The sequence below is a fragment of the Haliaeetus leucocephalus genome, unplaced genomic scaffold (assembly GCF_000737465.1).
Source record: "Haliaeetus leucocephalus isolate CR32 unplaced genomic scaffold, Haliaeetus_leucocephalus-4.0 Scaffold139, whole genome shotgun sequence".
Lineage (NCBI taxonomy): Eukaryota > Metazoa > Chordata > Aves > Accipitriformes > Accipitridae > Haliaeetus > Haliaeetus leucocephalus.
The window spans coordinates 1,580,815-1,605,881 of NW_010972575.1; the positions used below are offsets into that span (position 1 = coordinate 1,580,815).

A 25,067-nucleotide genomic window follows, 5' to 3' on the forward strand; every position below is an offset into this window, starting at 1 on the left:
AAATAACAGAAAAGAAACCTCCTTGTCACCCTACATTTGTTGGGATAGAAGGATCAAAAAAAAATTTAAATTATGTATTTTACAAATTTTCTTCTAAATTCTGTAAAGCTGACTAGTCATCTTCAATTCCTATAAACAGGCCCCTAGCAGTTAATTCTGCAAATCAAGTAATGCCATGTAATATCACAATACAGTAATCTGCAGTCATGAAAGCAACCCTGCAAACTGAAGACTGTGATATTTCATGAAGTGTCTCCAAATCTAGTCTCCATTCATCTGTAGGTGACAGAATGAAACATTCACGTCATTTGACTACTAGTATTTACTCCTCTGAGTATTATCTACACAGTAGACTCGGCAGTACATTCATATCCTCACCCCTGAAGGATAGTTGAAAAAAGGGTTTTTGTCCTTTACTGTATTCAAAAACTTCTTGCCAAAGTAAGAATACAATTCAGGTGATGTATATTTGAAATGGAAGAAGCCCTCCCCTTTTTTATGTTTTTTATCTTAGGGGGAAAATCTTGTAGCAGCTTAACCTCATCTAAAAACCATTATGCAACTTTTCAAGGTCACTGTTAATTGGGCAAATTTCTGTGTAAATGCTGATCACACAGAGCTAAGCTACCCAAGACAGCACTTAAAATGTAAAACAAATGCATTCATAAAGCATTGGGTTTTGATCAATAATTGATATAATAACCTGTTGTGCGTGGCACTCCTGTTTCATTTATTTCTTACTTCTGTTCTTCACTCTAATCTGTCACACCCCACATACTCACATTACCATCTTATGGTCAAAAATCAGAAACACAATATTCAAGTATTATGTGAAAAAGTTTGTATTTAACAGCATCAGGACTATAACAAAGCTCATTTGGAAAGACCTGTACTTACCTTTCCTGGAGAGAAACCTCTCTTTTACAACAGCATAACACTTTCAGCTCTATGAATTAAATTAGTTATGTTTAGGAAGAACTTACCACGTAAAACAGTGAGTCTTGTGGACACACTTATTTCACCAACACTATTGGAAGCCACACATTCGTAAATAGCTTCATCTCGTGGAGTGCGCAGTGGTTGTATTCTGAGAACTGATCCAGATCCATCATCAAACTCTATTACCTATAGAAGGAAACAAAAGCTGTCACAGATGTTGTAACAAATGCCTATCCCTCAGTTAATCTGTTCATGAGCAGTGACCTGTTCGTATTCATGTCATCAAAGCCAGGGTGTTTTTTCAAATACGCGTACCAGGACAAATTCCACATAGATGGGCAAATGTCTAAGTGGCAATGACTTGTAACATACATTACTGTTCAGTGAGTATTCGATGGCCACTCTAAGCTAGTTTCAAGAAAAGCCAGGATGAAAAACGAAAACAAAAAACCCTCAGCTAACAAGGGCTGTAAAAAAGGATTCTGTAACTTAATGCTCTTTATCCTGACGTTCACCACCAATCTCTCTCCATTCCCTTAGCTTAAGTACTCTACCTTCAAATGCCAGTTACATTCATTTTAATTGCTGCAGGCTATATTCCCACTCTACTCACAGAGTACAGTTCACTCATTCATTTAGCTCCAAAGTGAAAAAGGGTCAGCAGTTCTCAACAAGGTAGAACTACTCAGTTTAGCTATGCATTTAACCCCCATAAGGTAAGTAAATTTATCCAGCAATGTATTAGAAAACATGTGACCCATTAAGAGACTAAATAATAAGGCTAAACTTTAAGGTTTAGTTTGTAAATTGCAATATTTACAAAGAAACATTAATTTTCATACAAGACAGAATTAATCGAATGGCTATTTCCTTCCGCAGTCAGAATCACATCAGATATTGGTGAGTACTACAGCACTCCAGGCATTGGAAAAGCCTTCCTAAGAATTAAGTAATAATATAAATCGATTTAATCTACTTTAAAAAAAATTATTTGTCAATAATATATGTTAGTAGTACCATCAGGTAAATGGCACCTATCAAGAAAGGACAGTCACAATTATTAATTTGTTTTTACAAAATAATTAATATTTGTCCATAATCTATATATACCTGCACAAAACAATTTACATATATGCATATTTGCACACATGCTTGTATCTGTTTGTCTAACTTACACACAAGTAATCTACTAGATCTCTATATTTGCTGAGAGTAAGAGAGAAATAAAATACAGGGATGGGAACTATGGTTATATGCCCATTATCTTCCCATTTGTATTGTAGGAATTGCTCAGTTTCTTCTTAGCAGTGGGAGAGGTCTAAGAGGAAATAAGATAATAACCTTTTTTTTTCTGAGAAGAAATTGGTTTGATAACTCACAGGCTGTATTACTTTTCCTTGTTCTTTAAGTAAAGCCATTGTCCTAAACAAAATGAGACAACACAAAATCTCCATCTGACCTTAGCATAAACAAAAGAATAACTAGAATTCTTGATAAATTGACATTTTTTGGGGAAAGGAAAATTTCACAGTCTTAAAGCAGACAGACTAATGATTTGTAGATAAAAAATGAAAGCACGGGATCCAAATAATCACTATTGTTACACTGAAAAATAATATTCTTATTGTTTAAATTTGAATGCTGAATAATCCTAGCTGCATGGCCAATAAAAACAATTGCAGCAGATTGGGTTGGGCATATATTGCAGAGATTAAGTTTCAAGTCTGGTGTCTCCAAAATATGTATCATAAAATGGATTTGCTTTTCCTGTGATGAGTTCTCCCCTTTCCTGCATATCACATAGCTAATTCCTCTGACTCCCACATCTACTGAATGAATTTTTTTTTTAAAAAAGCACAGAATTTTGAATAAAACCAGCCTTATGCCACAGGGTAGAATGGTGAAATTTTTTGAACTTGTCTCCTCCCCCACCCCATCCCACCCCCGTTTCTCTTTAAGTTCCTCTTAGAAAGACTTCTGAGTAACTTAGATTTTTCTAATTCATATTATTTGAATTGATTTGAAGCAAGGAGAGAAAAAAGTATCCTCCTGTATCATGTTCATTCAAAGCATGTACTTGCAATACAAAGAAAAGATGAAAGATTAATAGCGAAGTCCCACAAAGTCTTACTGTAGCCTTCAATTTCACAAACAATGTATAGCTCTCACGACTATTCTCACTCATTTGTGAGAATTAGCCTGCAAGCAAAAACATTCCACATTCAACAATAATAATCTTAAAATATATAAACAAGCCACTGTCCTGATTTCAGCTGGGATAGAGTTAGTTTTCCTTCTAGCAGCTGGTATAGTGTTATGTCTTGGATTCAGTGTGACAAGAATGTTGATAACACTGATGTTTTCAGTTGTTGCTAAGTAGTGTTTAGACTATAGTCAAGGATTTTTCAGCTTCTCATGCCCAGCCAGCGAGAAAGCTGGAGGGGCACAAGAAGTTGGGAGGGGACACAGCCAGGGCAGCTGACCCAAACTGGCCAAAGGGAATATTCCATACCATGTAATGTCATCTCCAGTATATAAACGGGAGGGAGTTGGCCTGGGGGGACTGCTGCTCGGGAACTAACTGGGCATCAGTCAGTGACTGGTGACCAATTGCATTGTGCATCACTTGTTTTGTATATTCCAATCCTTTTATTATTACTGTCATTTTATTATTGTTATTATTATTCTTTCTTGCTTTCTGTTCTATTAAACTGTTCTTATCTCAATCCATGAGTTTTACCTTTTTCCTTCTGATTCTCTCCCCCATCCTACTGGGGGGCGGGGGGAGGGGGGGGGAGTGGGTGAGTGGCTGCGCGGTACTTAGTTGCTGGCTGGGGTTAAACCACAACAGCCACTGTCAGGAAAGGGAATAAAATATTTGTTCCCTCATTGCTAGATAAGACAATTGCTATGTACATCAAGTTTCAGCAAAAAAGTTCAGGTTCCCTATGAGAAAAAAAAGTCATGGCAAGGTTCATGAAATACTGTAGGAGGCTGTCCAAGTTTATTGGAGGGGAAAAAAAAAGTAACCCCCAGCATCCCTCGGAAAGCATGTGGATTAGATGACCCACTTAAGTCCTTTCCAGCTGCATTTACTAGGCTTCTATGAAGACAGATGGCCAGGTAAAACATTTCCATGTCTTGTATTACTAAGTAATAAAACTCAATGATATATACAAAATATTAATGTGAAAGAAGAGGAAAGTATGCCCAACTAACTGTTCTCTTATTGGTGCAGTTGATAATCTCAGATGTTTCTTGTTTCCTAAATGTTCCACGTGTCTTTTCTGAATTTCGTTTCTATTGTCGTTCTGTTCTTATTTAGAGATTCTACAGCATGAATTAATGGCTTTACTTTGGACAGGAAGGAAAGATGCTTAAAATATTGCTGTGCTCTGCACACTTTATAACTACCCTGCTCAGCGGTTATAACAAAAATTATAAAATACTTGGCAAGTGTTTTCTATTTCTTTGAATTACATTCCATCTCACTTGGTTATACAGCTTCAACAGTCCACTGAAGGCATTTTTAAAACATTTTAAATTTTTTTTTTATAGTTCCTTCAAATATTTTTTATGGAAATAAAACTGTTTTATTTTTGCTTATTCTCCCTAAAAACAGGTACATACACACATAGAGAACAATATATGAAGCAAATAAACCATGACATATTGCAAAATAAAACTAAATCAACACAGTAAACATGTACCTGCCCAATCTTTCACTGTTTAGAACTCACCTCAAGTGAAAATTTTGTGACCAGAAGGGATAAGTTGTGTAGAGTTTATGACAAAATTTCTAAGTTAATCCCTCTAGCTAATTACAGCTCTCCATATGCTCTGCAAAGTGCAAACAGTTCTTGGCACTAGGAGGTCACATTCAAATTCATGCTTTTATTTCTTATATTGCAGTAAATATACAAGCAAAGAATTATATTGTTATATTGGTTAATGAACAAATTCCAATGCCTTTAAATATTTTTTGAACAAAAAAGGAGTAAAGAAAATTTAGCTTATTTAAGAAATGCAGTTCTTTTCTGCTGATGTGAATCTAACCTGAAAGCCAGGGCAAGCAATCTTCCCAAATACTATTAAAAATTAACACAGAAGACTTTAATATTCAGTCAACTTTTAATAGGTATATCTTAGATCTTCACTCATAAAATTTGTCACAACTGTTTTATATACAAATTAGTCATCTTCCAAAGAGTTGTTTTCTTAATGCAGAAGTCTCTCATTTAATATTGAAAACAATGAAGAGACACAGTGAAAATTATACACTCTTAATGCAAGTTTTGGTATCTATTCTACAAGCCTTCTCCCATTTTCTGAGTTTTTTCTTCATGTTAAAGGTCAATCCATATGTGGTATTAATTGTTCCTGCCAGTAAAAGAGGGAATAATATTTGTTGTCTTGTTTCACCCAAATAACCAGCATGCTTTGAACAGATTATCTTCACTGTTTCCTTTAACCGAAGGTAGTGGAGAGAGGAAACAGCTTTCTCTAAAGCCTTTTCCTAGGTTATTGTTAAGAAAAGAATCAAAAGCAAGCAAGTTTTACATTTCCTCTTCAGCAGCAGGAACTACAATGTCCTTTTCATCTCTCTCTGCAACAGTGGTAAGCAATTGTGGCAGCAGAAGCAGTAGCAGCCTAGGTCTGTTCGATGCACACTGTCCAAAAGGACATGGCTTGTTCTCTGGAGACAGCAATCACTGCTCAAATAATTTTCCCCCATCTCCTTCATGGAAAAGATAGCAGGCTGAACAGAAGCACATCAAAGTTCCCCGGTTACATCATGCTAGTTTAGAAAACAGCAGTAGCAATTTTCTCTTTAACAGCGCTATGCATAACCAGTTTGCAAAATAAAAACTTTGCAAGACTGCTCCCACCAAATTATCCCCAATAGTCATAGCTATATTTCTTAATCACTGAAAATAAACCATACATATTGGGATTAGAAGCGAGGTTGGAATTAATGGTTTTCAGAGGAACAGAACAATGGACCTAATACCTCAAATCTCTGATTGCTGACTTTCTTTCCCTTTTTGTTCCAGACAATTTTAGGTCTTGGATCTCCTGTGGCTTGACAGATGAATGAGGCGACTCCTCCAGAAACCCCCGTCTGGTCAACAGGAGTTCTTGTAAACTTTGGTGGTGCTGAAACAAACAAAACAATTAGCAAAATTAATCTAAGCAGGAAACATAAAAAATAAGCCATGTCAAGATTACAAAATGAAAAAAGAAGGAAATAGTGCGGGTTTTTTTCCTCCAGTGACAGTATTCACCTGCAAGAGAAAGCATTAAAAAAATAACTAAAAGGTCAGGAAAGCACCTAGAGATTTTACTAGTGAAATTTATATTAAAACAGAAATCTAATAGCATCCAAATACCAAGATCAAACACTATATTTTATCACCATTATAAATAAAAAAATCCAATTTGTCTTCTGTTGCAAAATAAGCTCATCAATCAGCTGCAATAAGATCATGATTCATGTCTTGATGTTATGATCACAGGATGTCATGAAAACAGGATTCCCACCTTTAAGCCATTAAAATCAGTGACATTTAGGAGAAAGCATTAGTAAGTTTGCAGTGGTGGAGGTAAATGACTATGTATTAAGAGTCCACACAGAAAGACTATAAGAGAAGAGAGATTTATGCTTGGGCACAGTTTCACGTATAGCTCCTGTTCACTCCCAAATTATTCTACTCTGTCAGAAAAAAAGAAGTGAAAAAAGATCCAACTATTTCAACAACAGGAGAGGAGAGAGAAATAGACAAATCATTTTAAAAGCAGGAAAAGGCATTTTAGTTAATTATTCTCTTTCCTTCGATTTCTGTTACAACATAGTTAAAATTAATTTATTAGCCTTGTGGTGAAACAAAACTTTCGAACTTACACCAACACAAGACATGACTTCTAAAGATTTAATATAAAAACCTATGACATTATGCCTAACCACAGTACAGAAATGTTGAAGAGTGTCTGTAAATATTTACATCATTCTCTTTCCTAGCTGAGAAATTTTTAGAGATCCAATACATTTTAAGATGCTGATTTAAAAGATATGAAGTGAATACTTAGGGCTAATAAATGATAAAGAATCCAAGTCTTTGCTATATTGCTATATAGTCTTTCTCAGTTTTAAGTTGTTATATGTAGTTCCTTTATAGCAGCTGTGGCAATTCATTTTTGCTCTCAACTTTCAGCAGACAGCTCCTTTCCATTCTCAACTGCTCTTCACTTCTGATGTCTAACCCCTTATTCTGCTGAACTGGTCTTTCCACAGGCAATACTTCCAGTCAGCATGTTTATTTAAATGTCAGAAACCAAGCAGACTACAAGTATGCATATATGTAACACTGGAAGAAATCCTAAAATAATTTAAAATGCCAAGAAAATGTGATGTGGCCATTATTATAAAACAAAGTCAATACATTGTTGTTACATTGTTACATGAAATACCAGAGCGTGCAGATTGTCCTAAGTTTATGAAATGAATTGAGTCTTTTTTTACCCTGCCCCTAACGTGTAACATACCAATAACAAAGACAATTTTTTAAAAATGCAGTAAAAATATAATGTTCCTGAAAATCTGCATGCTTTTTTCTTTAACAGAGATGTCAGGTAAAATTATTATTGCTCAACCTTCCAGAACGCTTAGGGGTCCTTGAACTATCTGCTGTGCTAATTTTGCCTGGTGAACATATACCTGAAACCAAATGCAACAGCAAATCTGAGCACAGCAAAATAGTGTGCCACTGCTGCCATGGGGAATTTATGAAAGAACTTCTCTGATTTACCAAAACCATGGTAAATAAAACACACTTAGAGCAAAGAAACTAAAAATCCTTTCCCAAGTCACAGGCTTTATGCCTGGACCACAGAAAAGACAGAAATGTATTCTGATGAAGAGCATCTGGATTTCACCAAAACTGTTAGCTTTGAATCCTTTTCTATGCATATACTAACTCAGCGCTCTGATATGTAAAAAGACATGACTGAATCTGATATTCTTATATTCTGTGGCACAAGTTGTGATTGTGTGCCATCAAGTGAAAAATGATGCACTGCCATTCTCTTTTTATTCTTTTTGACATTTTGTGAATTCAGTGTTGAACGTCAAACAAACGAAAGAAAAACATTGTGTGGGCAAGTCCATAAGCACAGAGTTACTATGCATAGTAGCTCATAGGCAGCTTTTAAATTCTAAATTTATGCCTCACTCATACATTCAGTGACTGCCCAACTGATAATTTCAATATCCATGAAGTAACTTACTCCTGTAAAGACAAGGTCTGTTTTGGAAAATTTGCGAATTTTGCCATGCATTACAAGGGTCAAGGACGGAAAGCAACTTAATTTAAGAGCCATGCTGTGCATTCATTCCTGCAACACTACACTTAACTATCTTGTGACCAGGAGAACTGCAGATTTTTAAACAACACACAAAACAAAAGCAATGAACAAGCAAAGACTGTGTTGAACTAAGTTAAATTAGCTCTGAAAAAAAAACAAAAACCCCAAACCCAAACCAAAACTAACCAACCAACTGAAAAAACCCACCATATTCTACTACTAGGTTTTATGTCACTGCCAGTCACCATGATACCTATGGCTGGCATGCTTTTACTAATATGCAATACATTCTATTAATGATAACAATAATTAAAAGAAGATAAATAAAGGGGAATCCCTTCCCTCCTTATCAGACACTCAGAGACAAACACTCCATTAGTGTTGTTCAGGTAAACACAAGAGAGCTTGCACTAATTTACACCATATGACAATTTACCTTTCCTACTGCTTCTGAACACAAAAGAAACAAACAAAATCCTCCTAATCTCCAACACTCTGTTGTGGTTTACCCCCAGCCAGCAACTAAGCACCACGCAGCTGCTCACTCACTCCACCCCCATCCAGTGATAAAATCGGGAAAAGAAGTAAAACTCGTGGATTGAGATAAGAACGGTTTAATAGAACAGAAAAGAAGAAACTAATAATGATAATGATAACACTAATAAAATGACAACAGCAGTAAAAAAAGGATTGGAATGTACAAATGATGCGCAGGGCAATTGCTCACCACCCGCCGCCCGCCCCCCAGCCAGTCCCCGAGCGGCGATTCCCCGCCCCCACTCCCCAGTTCCTATACTAGATGGGACGTCCCATGGTATGGAATACACCATTGGCCACTTTAGGTCAGCTGCCCTGGCTGTGTCCTGTGCCAACTTCTTGTGCCCCTCCAGCTTCCTCGCTGGCTGGGCATGAGAAGCTGAAAAATCCTTGACTATAGTCTAAACACTACTGAGCAACAACTGAAAACATCAGTGTTATCAACATTCTTCTCATACTGAACTCAAAACATAGCACTGTACCAGCTACTAGGAAGACAGTTAACTCTATCCCAGCTGAAACCAGGACACTCTGAAAACTGCAAAGCTGTTTATCAAATAAACCACATAGCAGTATTTTGGAAACTAAAAATTTTCCACCAAACTTAACTGCTGTTAGAGGTAAAACCAGTTTTCTGATGATTCCTTTATCTAGGACTGGGTGAAATCTGGTAAAGGACTGTAACTGCCATCACTCTTTATGAAAATTGCTTACTAGCTTCTGCAGAGCTCTATCTACATAGTGGAGTTGCAGAAACAGGGCTGAATACCTAATGTGGCTTTGGTAGCTACCTGAAGAAGAACAGTATTTTTCCAGTCCTATGTGAACTTTTGCTGGACTGACAATTAGTAAAGCTGTTGTTTTTTAACTAACAACACTTGTCAGAAAGCATTAGAGGCAAAAGACAAGCACAGTTGTTACATAATGATGTGATTCCCTATTTGTAGACATTTTTCAAGAAAAACAAGGTTTTAAGATTGTATGTAAGGACCACATTATTGTATGTAAAGACTGCTAATTATCTACATCAAAAAAAAGCTTCACATTCCACTATAGAAGGGAACCGTGATGATGTTTGTTTGTGTTTCACTTAGACCATAATCCAGCTGAAAAAATAAGGTATGTGGCTGGTCAAAGTTTCCTTTTGCATAAGTAAGTAATTCCTGTAAAAAAACACTGCCACAACTCTTCTCCAGTGCCTAATCTTGAAAGTTAGACAGTTATCTTTAAGGTATCATATGATATCAGAGAAGGTAAATTATTATTAGAACAAAAATAATTTTATCTGAAACAGAAAACTTCTAGTAGTCCTGTACGCTTCAGACATTTTAATGCATACAATGGCCTTTTTCAGCTGTTTATCTTTAAATTCACAAAATTGAATTTAATTTGGCAAACCAGTTAAATTCTCCGCTTCAGGCTCAGCAGCTGCCCCAGAAGGATAATCTCTGCATGTTCAATAGGTGCTGTGAGGATAAACTCATTTACAGTCAAGAGGTGCTCAGACTATGGTGATAGCCAGCCAGCCATGGAGAAAAACAGGTATTATGCAATCCATCTTTTCATTATTCAGTCAGCATGTTCATCTCATTACATACAAAGTGACCATCATCAGACCAACAGAAACAGAAATGAAAAGTAGTATTTGTTGTCTTTATCTTTATAAAGGTTGTTAATTAAGGTTTGACATAAATTAACAATTAATGTTGTCAGTTTCTTGACATTGATTCTGACCTAAGCTACTAAGCACTCTGATAGCAAACACAGTTACACTGCCTCATGCTTATTAACATGAGGGCAATTTTGATTGAGAACTGACAACTATTTTCAACCTCACTTAACAACAGCAGTGCAGAGTCCAACAAAAACTCTCTGCAGCCCACTTCATTAAACACAGCAACAATCTATATGGGAACCTTCCAGTGCAATTAAATCTGCCAAAAAAATCAGATGTAATAGGTTACCAACTATGATATCATAGCCTTTTGGCACTTTTGAAACTCTACTTGGTCACATTTCAATAAAGTTGCAATTAAAATAACAAAAATGAAATTAAAATAACAAAAGTAAAATTCAGTTAAAATCAGCACCTCATATCTCTGGATTTGAACTCTCTTGTGTGTACCATCAAAATTACAGCAATATTGGCTATTAAATGCAAACAACACAAGTTTTGTTTGTTTCAGGCTGTTTATCTAACAGTGCCTACTCAGATATTTGTGCTGATACTGAATGTTGGTACCTTGTCAAGGAAAAAATTTTACAGCAGAAGATTTCCATAACTTGGACTAATGGAGAGTACCACAAGCTTTGCCATGCAAGGCTTGAGGGCTCTGCTGCTTGTTATGGACTTCTTGCTGGGACTCCTGAGAAACTCAAGCAACAACTGTTAACTACTGTAAATTACACTCTAATATATGAGGGAAAATTTAATTTATTGCTAGCTTACCTTAAATATACTGAGCTTTAATTTGTCTGTTTCAAGGAGATTAAAACCACAGAAGTTAGGCTGCTGCTTCAACAAGCAGTCAAGCTGTCCCCCCAGGGGCACAGGAAGTTCTGAAATACAGATAGTTTACCACTATTCAGAAAGAAACTGTCCTTTTTTGTGTATTGAGGCTCCATGAAATATATTTATAACATGACACTAAAATAACTCACCTGGATTGGAATGTTTTCATAGCTTTGCATGAGCATAAGACATGTCTGTCTTCTCTTTTGCACTTCCACATTCTCTTTTGTAAGTTTAAGTACAATTCTGAAGTAGTGAATGGAATTAACTAAATCACATTTCTTCATGTTACAGAATAATCTAACTGTTTTAATTTTGCTGTTCTATACTCTGTGCTGTGCTTTGAGGACATGTAATACTTTTCCTCTGCACTCAAATAAAATGTCTGACAAAATGTTTTTTAAATTAGTAGTTCAGCCCCCTTCTTTCCGCAGCTACTGACAGCTCTTCTTGTGTAGAGACATTTTTATGGACATAACTCCTCTAATTAAGAGATGGATATGAGGATAAGACTTCACCTTCTTTAAAGGTAAAGTGAGAGCTAATTGGATGTCTGCAGCCCAAGTACAGGAAGCTCAGCATGTAGACCTACTATAGACAAGATATATAGAGAATGCAGACCTTAATGTATTTGTTTTTAGACCCTCTGTTTGTGGTGTATGGAAGTTCCTAGCGTATCATAATTCAGCTTATGATTAAATTTTATCATATGCTTGAAATATGAAAAAGTTTCCAAAATCAGAATAAAAATTTCCCAAAATCATATCCTATCATATCCTTTGTCAGCATTCATAACAAGTGTGAATAAAATAAGAAAGACATCAGAAAAAATTAAATATGCTAAGATGCTTCTTTCAAACACCCCATTTACTTGTAAATTAACATATACTGATGTTTCAGGAGACTTCTGAAAAATTACAGTAACTTTTTGGTGACTTGTTTTGTAGCAATAAAAGTTGGAAGATGATACAGGCACAACTGTTCCCATGAAACCTTTTCATCTGACACTGAGATATGCAGGTTGTGCACAGAGTAAACAATGTGGTCTGGCAGGTGCCCATGCACTTTAGGATACTGCACACACATCATCACAAGAATCACTGTCACTTTTAAGAGCCCTTATGTATTACTGGTCTAATGACATCAATTTTCAGTGGGGTATGTGACTGGACTCATTCCTAGTTATGAATTCTGAAGATATTCTTCCTATGACAAATTATACAGTCAGAAAATTCCTACACAGGGTGAAAAGGAAAAAAAGGAGAAAAAAAAAAACTAAAATAAAATACCGTTTATTCACCCCACATCCCATTTTGCAATATTCACTGCATCCCACTGACTTATCAGGAACTGCTATATATGCTAAGTAAACAGGCCATAAACTGGTTCACATTCAATAATGGTGAAGGCTCCTGTCCTGATAAATATGAACAAACAGGCAAATGTTGCACGCAATCTCAGCCTGACACTGTATAGATACATTACAAATTACACGCGTTATTATTCTTTTCACATCTCCTCTAGGAGTTAATATACTAAAAAACCTATTATACATATATACATAATATTTAATACAAAAGCTTTTTGTGCTCATTTACTTATTAAAAAGTTTTCAAAGCACACTCATTTACAGCATTCACTGCTAATTCACTCATTAATCATAATTTGTGACATCAGTTAGACTGATTGTTGTTATAAGCAGTTGTTTTGCATTAATTCTAACCTGCACTTACAGTGGACCTGCAAATTGGCTATGTAAGAAAGTTAATTAGGTTTTTATTTCTATATAGACAAGTGACAATTTGTATTCATGAAATCTGCATAAAGAAATCCCAAAGTTACCAACTGGTATGTTCCTAAAGGCTCTTGTTTGTCAGTGACAAGCTGGTGAAATTTTCCTGTTTCTCACTGTAAACATCTTAAAACTGCATTATCCTTACATTCTTCAGCAAGAAGAATAGCAACAACGCAATCTTCAAATGTCATCATACTCTGAGCAGCTGAATAGTTTTATTATCCTGTGAATGAAAATTACCAGCTTTTCATCTTTCAACTACTAAATGCAATCTAGCTATGTCAACTAATTCCAGCTGAAGACCTTGATCCATTTGGTTCACAAAAATTGTTTGCAGGTACAAATACAGGTTTCCCAAAACTAAGCTATTTCACTTTACAGGGATTGCAACATCCTCTTAAAAACCCAGCCCCTTCAACAATGGTCATAAAATATAATCAAAACATTTATCTTCCCACCTTCTTTCTGCTACTTGTATTCTTCTAAAAACAAAAGCACTCAGAAGAAACAATTATGTCAAAAAATGTATGGGGTTTTGGGGGGATGGTTGTTTTGGGGTTTTTTTTCCAGCTTGGCAAGCCATCTCCAGTTCCCCAGCCCTCCATCAGCCAGAGCATACCCAGCCTACAAATTTAGTAAGCAGCTCAAAAAAAAAGATTATCACTTCCTGATCTCTCAAGGAAAATATTAAAAGTCAAGCTAATCTTTATGTTTTCAAATTTTCTGCAATGCACAGTGTCAGTTTACTAGGCTGACCATTGGGTTTATTCTTCCCTGAAATATGAAATCAAATGATGTATTTACAAGTAACACCTTAAAGGTAGAATAGGTAGGTTACATTTTCCAAAAGGTCTAATGTTAAAATAGCACATTCCTAATTTGTACCTCTAGGCTGTGCAAACCTTGGTACCAGCTCATTTCATTGTGGATTATGTATGCATTTTTAGACACAGACATTATCTGAGCCCTAGGGACACAGGAGGAATACAAACCAACACAGACAGCAGCAGACATTTATTTGCCAACTAACGTTACCCCACACACACTCCCATACTCATTTACAGTTTGTAATAACTAGGAGAAAGAAAAAGGCTTTCACAAATATGAAGAACCTATGCAAAAAAACTGTGAAAAAAACTTTTATTAATATTATAGACCAATATGTTTATAGCCTAAGCAGGACAAAGCTGAAGAATTTATTGCAGTACTTTTTCTTTTAAAACTGTTGCAGGCAACCTGGTAACAATTTAAGTTGGTTTCATGGCAAATTACTTAGTGCTATCGCACTAAGCCTAATGGGAAGCCAGGGCTGACGGGCCATTGAAGCCAGCCTCCTCAATGATCAGAACAAAGGAGAAGGCTCCCAAAGCCAGACCTGCTCTCAACCCCGTCTCCTCTTGCTTTCCATCCCCAAGCTGCACACACAGCTTTACCTGCCAGTGCTACACACCCATTACCTTCACTACAAACTTTAACCTTCTTTTAAATATCACTACAGAAAATGAAAGTTTTACACATTTGTTTCCAAATCTCTCCTTATTTACTCCAGTGTCTCTTCAGTTGTTTCTACACAAGAATTCTGGTTTACACTAGTTTAAGAAAAGAGAATCAGGATGCTTGGTTCTAGCATTTGATTAACCTGAGCACTGACAGATGTAGGCATAGCATTTAGTACTCACTAAGCAGTAAACGCACAGGACAGCAAGAATTCTCTTTTTCTCTTTCCTCATGTCTATAGGAATTCCAACACTGTAAATTTAGCCCAGCTGCACATGTGACTTTAAGTTATACACCAGCACATGTGCTCAAATGCACAATACAAAACAAAATAGATATAAGCTTGTGTGTATACATAGTACATCACATACAGTATATGTAAAACCTGGGTAGGGCTTAATCTACCTGAGTTAGAAAGAGGAACTTGCTAGTTAATCCAGTACTAAGCCTTCTTCCAGCAGCAAATGAAAAGCATAAAGCCTCTTGAATCTAAAACGTTAGTGACGTGCACCACTTCATCCCCCAGGAACATTACATAACCTTGTCATATTCACTAATTTAATGAAAGGAAATTCTGCTTCAAAGCTCTCTACTGCTTCTTTTTTCAAATTTTAATGTCTGCAGACTGCATATGAATTATTTGGTAACTGAGAGCTGACACTCCTTTTCGATATGCAAAGTAGAAGCAGTGGATCCTAAAATGCCAAGCAAGCTGATCTCTTTCCAGAGGAGTTTTGCTCTAAGAAAAAAGGGGAAATAACAAGATCCTACAGGTAAGAGTTTCAATTAGCAGCTGACAGTATCTGGGTTATGACTAGAGAAATGGCCTTTATTGGTGTTTCAGTCTTACTAAACCCCTCAAAATACAGATACCAAAGCTAGGAAGAATAAAACTGGGGCATTGTAACAACTGAGTTAAGCTTCCACTTATTTTTTATTTATGTAAACACAACAAAATGCATACTTGGTCATTTATACAAAGGGCAGATTGCTGACTAGCAACTATGAAAGGAAAATCACCTATCTAATGATAAGACTGACTCAAAGAGAAAAGAAACCATCAAGCTGTCAAGCTCTGGATACTAAATATGGTTCAGTGTTAATGCTTGACAAGGCATCTATATAAGCAAATTCTCATAACTCTTGTTCAAGCAGAAGAGAAATTAATAAAATTCTGCCTCGTAACAGACCACATGACTTACTTTCATCTAAGCATCACCTTTCTTTTCCAACATTAGCGGCAAACTGCCTTGTTACCAACACCCCAGCTGGCCAGCACATCAAAGGGGAAAAGCATTCTGCTACTATCTGTGACTATGCTCCTGTAGTGACCTAAGATCCTAGTCTTCTGTACAATATGCCTATATGGGTGAAATGCCTTAATGTTATCCACTGACTGTAAAATCACCCCTAGGTCAAGCCAGCTGAAGGTAAAAGCAAGAAAAATTTATAAAACTCAAAATATCTATGTTATCAAAGTTTATAATGACATGGGTGGTAATTGATAGAAGATTTGAAGTCACTCAATCTTTCTGATGCAGTTACCAAAACCAGAACACCTTCCTTCTCCACTTCTGTTTCCAGATAAGATGAAGAGGCTTAGTTTGGGGACCAAGCCCTTGGCTAAATACTGGACCCCAGCTTTCATCCCCAACAGACAAGGAATATACCCAATCTGTTCCTAGGGTGTATGAAGGTGACCTTTAGATTCATCAAACCTGTCTCAAGTATAATAACTGACCTTCAGCTTAGTGACAAAGTGGTTTATATCTTCTCCTCTTTTGAAGCATTCTGGCCAGAGTCATGTCCTGCCTTGGTGGTAAACACATAGGTTTATACTTCTTTCTTTGTTGGGTTAAACTATTAAACTGCTGAGAGGCAGACTGTTGTTACTTGGGACAAAATGTGTGCATGAGGCTAATCAAATCTTACAGTCCATATGACATATACAGTCTGGGGCATTAAGGGATTTAAGATGTTTCTATTTGCAAACCAGCATTAAGAGATGGCATGACTTGACATAAGCATAATTTATTGAGCTAAAGTGGTTAATAAAGAATATATCATTAAGTTTGCCATAAAATAAAAAAATACTATTTAGTAGAGACTTATAAATCTTTCTTTCCTTCTTACTAGGTTGGAACTACTTAATCCCAGAAGTCGATAATCATCTCTCTCTATTAGTTGTAAAATATTTACCATTTGCCTACAACAACCAATTATATGATACCTAAATTACAAGTCCAGCCAAGTAGAGAGAATATATGTTCCTCCTACCAGCACCACTGTGAGAGCCACAATATGCAGCCCAGACTCAGCTGTACCAAAAGACAGGTTAGTGTGGCCTGTAAGATGATATTACTGAGGCATAAGCAGACATTCATAACTAGGTCAGAAAACTGTTTATAGGTATGTGAGATTCAGTGACTAAAGGCCCCAGTGGATCGTCCAAGTTCCTTGCCCACAAGTCACTGAAGATATATCAGTATGGTTAACACAGTACAAGTAGCCTGCTCTGGGATATGGTTATGCAGATATAAAAGCACTGATTAGAATGTATTTACACTGGCAGCATTTTTGATACTGTCTGTTTTGGGTGCTACACAAGTACCCTACTGTGTACAGCTCCTGCTGTGAATACAAGCTCCTACAAGTCACATTTTCTTGTCAGTAAGAACAACGCACTACCAATATGCAAAAAAATACTACTCCTGAAGTGCAGTTTTGAAGTTAAAACCGCATCTGCTCTATGAACTTCTTCTACAGGAGCCATATTGCTCTAACTCCTCTCCAATGAAGTTATGCCAGCAGAAATCTGAAGTATATTATATACATTCAAGAATGTGAGAACTAAAACCTCATATAAAGGTATGCACAACAAAGTTGTAACTAGCTCAAAAATTCAATTAAATAGTAGAAACATAACCAAAAGGAACATATCACCACATAAAGGTAAACCTCCAATTACTACAAGTCCATTTCTGTTTTAATTCTAATACATGACAGCACTTCGTACAATGCTGTTCTGCAATCTATTACCTGAAATCACTGAAGAGTACAATTACTTGACACCTTGTATGTCACTGTGGCATTCCACTTGCTTTACAAGAATCTTGCATGGTTATTCATGTTACTTAAGTGATTTTCATATAATTTGCAGTGATTAAAAATACACCTAAATAGATAATCCTGACCCACAGTACTGTGTCTAGCTTATGCCTGTCTCATCTATATCTCACCAATGGTACCTTCCATTCTCTTTAACATAAATTTATTCTTCTTTAAAAAACCAGAGATACCAAGAAATTATAACACTACGTGGAACTGACATTCAGTCTAGGGCATGATATTTAAGGGGGAGACATAATGACAAATTCAGGGTGGAAGAGGAGTAAGAGTCTTATGTGTGGTCAGATACCATGCTGTAAAAGGAAATCTTACACTAGCATTCTCCAGGTTCTTATGCCATTGAATAAAAAGCTTTTCTTTTACTCAATTGAAAAAGCCAGAAATTATTTTCCTTCATTCATGCAGGTTATTTACAGTGTCAAAGTTAAAAGCACTGCTAAGTGATTTTTATTAAGGTGGTATATACAGATTGTGAAGAGGCTCGCTTTTATTTGGTCAGCTCCCTTAGAAGGAATTCCCACAAATACCACAATTCTGCTTTATCCTCTCTTGAGAAAAGCAACAGTGGCCCAAACACAGGGACTCTTATTTCATTCTTATTCTCCTCTCATGTGTTGCCCCTGTCTTATGCTCCTATTGCTCAATCCACAGCTGTTCTGCGACCAAGCTAAACAGACCAAACAGGAACTATCTAGAACAGTTCAGGCGTGTTGTCCTGAGAGAGTCAGTGAAGGCAATAAAGAATCAAAAAAGTTAATTCAGCTGGGCTTTATATGATGCTTATCTGTGGAGTGATTATATTTTTACAGTGGATGACACCCCCTCAGCTGAGACAATGACTGTACCACTGAAATACCAATGTGCCGAGGTGACCTTAGCAGGGTCTGTAATAGATTTCCAAGTCAGTGATTTGACACTAAGTATTTGCATTACATTCTACAATTTCATCAAATCTACCATTTCTAAGGCATAGTTGGTGTTTTAGAAGATTACAAAATACAAGATTGCAAGAGTTTTGTAGGACACAATGAAGCCTTCTTCCTTAAAAAAACTAATTTACATTTGCCCTGTCATAGAGACTTTTACTCTGAAACCTCCATCATAATTGGAAAGAACAATTCATGCCCATCTTTAAAATAAAAGTAAAAATTACTGAAACATAGCTACCAATAAGGATTATTGCATTTTTCTTTCACAGGCAAATACGTTCTTTACAATTATAAAACCAAAAAGTAGTATCAATCCTAGTCATGGTTCCCCTCTCAGTTCATATCCAAGTAGTAAGAAGATTCAGAAAATAAATTCACTGAAGTTTGGTCTCAAGAGATAAAACTGGAAGCCAAAAGCACTGAAAGTGACGGCTGGCTACTGGACAGAAGAGAGGGCCATGAGCCAAGACTTTGTAATTCTAATCCCATCTCTGCTAATTGGTTGTTGTTTAGCTTCAGGCAAATTATCTAACCTCCATGTCTCAATTTCCTTACTTCCAGTATTATGCTACTTACATATGTTGCAAAACATAGGGAGGCGTTATAGTGGTTACTGTCACTATATTTACATAATTTCTGTAGAGATTTGTGCTCATGAATTGAATGAGAGGGCTGAAAAATGTTCCAGTTTAAGCCCTATCTCCTTATAACAAGGATAATACTTCTATTAGGGTGAAGAAAAACAAACAAACAAACTACATTCAGATCTTTAGAGAGTCAGCGAAAACTGGTAGCTATTTGGCAAAGTTATTAGTCTCTGAAAATTGCAGTCCTCTGCATATCAGTATTACAAAATGTTGGTTTAATTAACACTCTTTTCTCTAAGGAAATCAGCTTGCATTGCACAAGTGTACTGAATAAGGACTGCTCATTTTGACACTGAGAGGTATGTATCGAATGCAGTTATCTTCTATGAAATTATAATAAATTATTTCTGCAAAATATATTGCCCTTTATCATAATTCAAATTCAAAGGTATATAATTAATATTGTGTGTGTCCATTTAAATGGAATTTAAATGGAATTGAATTATGAAGCCATGTTAATTATAATATTCACTTAAATTATTCATTTATATAACACTAAATACGTGTAGATATGTTTACATCTAAGTGATAGGCATGTTTTAAAATTAGAAACCTAGGAAAATGTATTTTACGTATAAGGCTTCAGCAACCTCTTGAAAGCATACTTTAAAATGGATGAATATTTTCTGCAGAGAATTGAGAACCTGGGTTTGCTGTCTATGAAGTCAAATTTCTACACATCTGAATCGCAATGGCGTATTTGAAATGTAGAAAATGTCTAGTGATCAATCATTGTAGTGCATCATCAAAGCTACAGTCTGCTCACAGGGATCATACAAAACTAGAGTAAAATCTCCATTGTTGCAAACCTTCTTCATTTTTCTCTGATTTTTCCTTCTGGATACAATAAGACTACCAGAAATAAATTTCTCACAACAAAACTAAAACTATTGAAAGCAATTCATATGAGGTTAGACTACTGAAGCTGGGAATGCAAAGAATATAGCAGGTTACCAAAAAGAACACACAACAGTTGGCCTCACATATCCAAACACAAGAGGAATTGGGCTGTGGAAAGACAGGAATAAAAAACAAGCTGAAAACATGGTTCATTTCATGAAAAAAATGCTGAAAAGCAAAAGAGAAGCAGAAATTGCTGGTCAAACAATGCAGAGTGATAACGCAAACCAAGATGAATCTCAGGTCTATTTAAGATTTAAGTAAAGATTTAAGTAAAATTAAGACCTTTATATATGAACATATAGCAGTCAGTCACATAAGTTCATTAGAAATGAAAAATGTTTGAAATCCTTGGCTTTAGTATGTATAAAAGTTGCTTGCTCCCAAGGGCTGTCTGGAAAGTTGTAATTTACTCTTTGTGTTCCTTATCATGCAATGCACCATATAGAATAATAGTAAAACCTCTTGAATGAATTACTGTATTGATCATAAATCACAAGAATCAACTACTATGTGTATTGTTACTTCAATGAAGGACTTTAGAAAAGCAGCTTCTGGAGCTTCAATAATTTTGCTTATCACTGTGTCAAAAGCTGGCGCACACAACTGTAAAAAATTCTAATTAGAGTTAGCAGTAAATATTTAGAAGCTATGTTTTGATATTTTCACTTCTAATACCAAACCTCTTTCTCAAAGTAGACAGCTTTCAAAAAACTCCATAAAAAATAAAGTATTTGAAGTTTTGGGTTTCATTATTCTTAACAGGGCTTTTCACTGTCATAATATAATATAATGCAATATAGGGTACCAAAGGAAAAGGGAAGTGGGGAGAAAAATCAATATAAAATTATTACTGACAGAGATGGAAATCAGCAAAGAAAAGCATATTGGTGTACCAGATGTATTTTTTTATGTATTTGGCCTTAACCTCAGCAATACAGTAAATGATGAAGAATACAATGTTTAAATTTTTGTGTGCTTTCTCCCTCCTCAATAGACACTAGTATGGTATGTTCATATGTACATTTTGACCTTTTCTATCAGGTTGTAGCATAACATCAGCAGATATGACAGCTCTTTTGCTGTGCTTATTTAATTAACTCTACACTGGTATACAGGAATACCTCTGCTGGATGGAGTTAAAAGAAGTATAGTTCCCACTCTTCCCAATACAGGAGCCGGTATTAGTCGAGGAAATCCTACCTGTGACATTCTACTTGATATCAGAAGCTAGAAACATTATGAGGTAATATGTGTCTTCTGTTTATTTTTAAAGTTCTGAAAACTTATTTGGTGTACTGGCTTCTCTGCTGTTGTCTCCTGCTACTAGGACAAGTAGTAGGATGTTTGCAACTGTCCCTTCCTATAGACAAAAGAGCTATATGCAGGCATATGTAGATGCTAAGAATTAAGACATTAATATAATGTATAAAGAACTGCTTTGTTCTTAAATTACTTTATGTTATAAAATCAGAAGGAAGAAATGTCATGAAAAACAAAATCTAAGGTAGTTTAATTTTAAAAAGAAACACTTCACTTTCCGTAATTAAGAACCACTGTTATTTCACAGAAATTATCATGCTGAGAATAAGGTTACAAATTACCAGTCATTTTAAAAAAACAAACAAACTTATAATGCCTGACTATATGACTTAGCAAGGCAAACAAAATGCAAACTACAGAATGCTTTTCCTTCTGAGTGCATAAGGTTAACCTACGCATGTGCATATTTATAGCACAGAAAAAGAATCCCAACACTTCAAATAGCGACAAAAGCACCCCTCACCTTTGAGTTTACCCATACTGCAGTCAGTCCTGTAATTACAGTCACAGACACATGTTCTAGTCAGTTTTAATTTAGGTAAGGTAGCACAGTTAACCATTAGCCACAGATGCCTCAAGCAGGTACCAAAGTAACTACATGGACCTTGCAGAGGGATTGGGACTCAGGCTATCAGGCTACCCTGTCTCCCTAACTGCTAAGGTAGCAAGAGCACATCTATACAGTCACAATTAAGAACAGCAACTTCAGAACCGACAAAAGTATTGACACACCAAACTTTTCAGCTTCCTTACTGTTTTGGGTTTGTGTGGCAGGGTTTTGGTAGCAGGGCAGGGGCTACAGGGGCAGCTCCTGTGAGAAGCTGCTAGAAGCTTCCCCGGCTCCAGGTCAGACCTGCCTCTGGCCCAGGCCAAGCCCATCAGGGACGGTGGTAGCGCCTCTGGGAGAACAGATTTAAGAGGGGGAACCTACACTGAGTAGTGGGATTGGAATGTGAGAGGAACCCTCTGCAGGTACCGAGGTCAGTGCGGAAGGAGGGGGAGGAGGAGCGGGGGAGGAGGGGATGCCCCCACAGCCCGTGGTGAGATGGCAGGCTGTGTCCCCCAGCCCACGGCGGGGAGCGGGGGAGCAGAGGCCCACCTCCAGCCTGGGGAGAAAGGAGCCCACGCCAGAGCAGGGGGATGCCCCTGAAGAGGGCTGCCGTGACTCCGTAGGAAAGCCCGCGGTGGAGCAGTCTGTGACTGAAGGACTGCAGCCTGCAGAAAGGGACCCACACTGGAGCGGTTCCTGAATGACTGCAACCTGTGGGAAGGACCCATGTTGGAGAAGCTCATGGAGGACTTTCTCCCGTGGGAGGGACCCCACACTGGAGCAGGGGAAGAGTGAGGAGTCCTCCCCCTGAGGAGGAAGGAGCGGCAGAGACAACGTGTGATGAGCTGACTGCAACCCCTCTTCCCTGTCCCCCTGCGCTGCTGAGGGGGAGCAGGTAGAGAGAACTGGGAGTGGAGTTGAGCCAGGGAGGAGGGAGGGGTGGGGGGAAGGCATTTTAAGATTTGGGCTTACTTCTCATTATCCTGTTTTGATTTGATCGGTAACAAATTAAATTGATTTTGTTTTTTCTCCAAGTTGAGTCTGCTTTGCCCATGACCGTAACTGGTGAGTGATTCCCTCCCTGTCCTTGTGTCGACCCAGCAGCTTTTAGTTACATATTCTCCTCCCTATCCCACTGGGGGCAGGAGTGAGTGAGCGGTCTCGTGGTGCTTTGTCGTCTGCTGGGCTTAAACCATGACACTTATCATTTCTCACAAAAAAACCAACACCAATCCGTACTGCATTACACACACTGAACTCCCTTGATTCTTCAATCCATTACAAAGATGTTTTTTGCCTTGGCACTATCAAAATGAGATTTTGTGTGTGTGTAAATCTTTCCATATTGGTAACCTCCAAGTTCAAATTTCTTGTAGCACTTGAATGTCAGATTTCTTTCAGAATCCAGCAGCATGTTTTCTCTTTATACTATGTGGAACTGAATTCTTTATCCAATTCCCATCTTGAGCCTCCACTGTTCTCCCAGATCTGAGAATCTATGTCCCTTCTGATGGAAGTCAGGACTTATTTCTTAAGCTTTCTGATCATGCTCCAGTGAATGTTTCCACCATGCCCTCAATTTCTTTCTTATCTTGTTTATAGGTGATTCCTCTGCACTACAACAAAAGAGTATGAAATTAGTCCAACGACTAAAGCATTACACTGTTAAAAGGTGGGATGGCTATGTCCAAGTAATTTTAATTGCCAAACATTGCAAACAGAATAAAATACTGGATCTTGCACGGTGGAGCCAGAGCCAATTGTCTATATCATTGTTATTTGAAAATATTCATGCTCTTCCCCACATACTGCTTCACTGTGACCTTTCAGAACTGACTAAATTAACCTCTTTTCTAAAAGAAATAAAAAGTCAATGAAACTCATGCAGGTATGCATAGTTTCATGTGAATGAACAATGAAGAACAGATAAAAAATTCATACAGTTACCTCCAATGTCCAGACATTTACTTCTAGAAGCAGCTATCTTTCTCCCAAGATGAGATGAATGTGTAAAAAGAACATGACAGAACTGAGTGCTTAAGTGACTGATACAAAAACTTGACACAGAGAGTAGTGAAAGAAATGCAACCCTGCATATTTCATGCAGGTGATTAATCCTGTTATGGAATTGTCCTGTTTTTAACTGTTTTTCTAAGAGTGAAGCTATTAGATTCTTACAACACTGTGTGCCACAGACTAAGATATAAATTTTGCTGTAGACCACAACAGGTGAAATCCTGGAGCCACAGAAATCAGTGGCATTCCTAAATGGGGCCAGCCTTTTGCCCATATTGCTAGATTTTCTATGACTGTGAATGACTTCAGTACTAGTACTGCTTTTCAGGACAAACACCTCTAGAACTTTCTAAAGATTTCTACAATTATGCTCACAAAATGAAGGTTGTGCAAGATACAGCACAGTGAACACAAACATGCATTTACATTTATACCATTTTACAAGTAGAGAATTTGGAAGACCACTTTTTTTTTGAACTGCCATATTGCTATAAAACTTGATGAGAGGTGAACTAGATTTCTTTTACAGAAACTAGTTAAGTTTCTGTAAAAGATCATTCCTGATAGGCAATGTTTGAAGAATGGATTGTTTTGTTCCATTTTATTAGAAAATCACCTCCATCATCAGTTGATGCTATGTTTCTTTCAAGAGGTTTTGCACATTTGATATGTCTCTAATTATGTAAAATATTTTCCCTCTCTTGAAAATGAGAGAATGTGCATACTATGAAGAGGTCAGGTGTTTTCTTAAATGAGCTTAACTATTGTAAGCTGATCAAAACTCAGTAATTTCAGTGACATTGCTCAAATTTACAAAATTGAAGATTTAGCCTGTTATTTTTAGATTCAGATTGAGCAGCAAGCAGCACATATTTACAGCACTATGATCAGGTATTAATTGCATAGCTTCCAACAACAACAGAAGTGTGCA

At 36.8% G+C, this 25,067-nt stretch overlaps 1 protein-coding gene across 2 annotated transcripts in view; it reads right to left on the bottom strand.

Annotated features, from left to right (window-relative positions):
• Positions 1 to 25,067, bottom strand: part of PTPRD (protein tyrosine phosphatase, receptor type, D) — a 290,979-nt gene that overhangs the window by 213,677 nt on the left and 52,235 nt on the right. For both annotated transcript variants that reach the window (XM_010586057.1, XM_010586056.1), the window contains exons 2-3: positions 5,951 to 6,096; positions 984 to 1,125 (exon numbers count right to left, since the gene is read on the bottom strand). In XM_010586057.1, the coding sequence (XP_010584359.1) occupies positions 984 to 1,125; positions 5,951 to 6,096 (288 nt within the window). The remainder of the gene's footprint in view (positions 1 to 983; positions 1,126 to 5,950; positions 6,097 to 25,067) is intronic.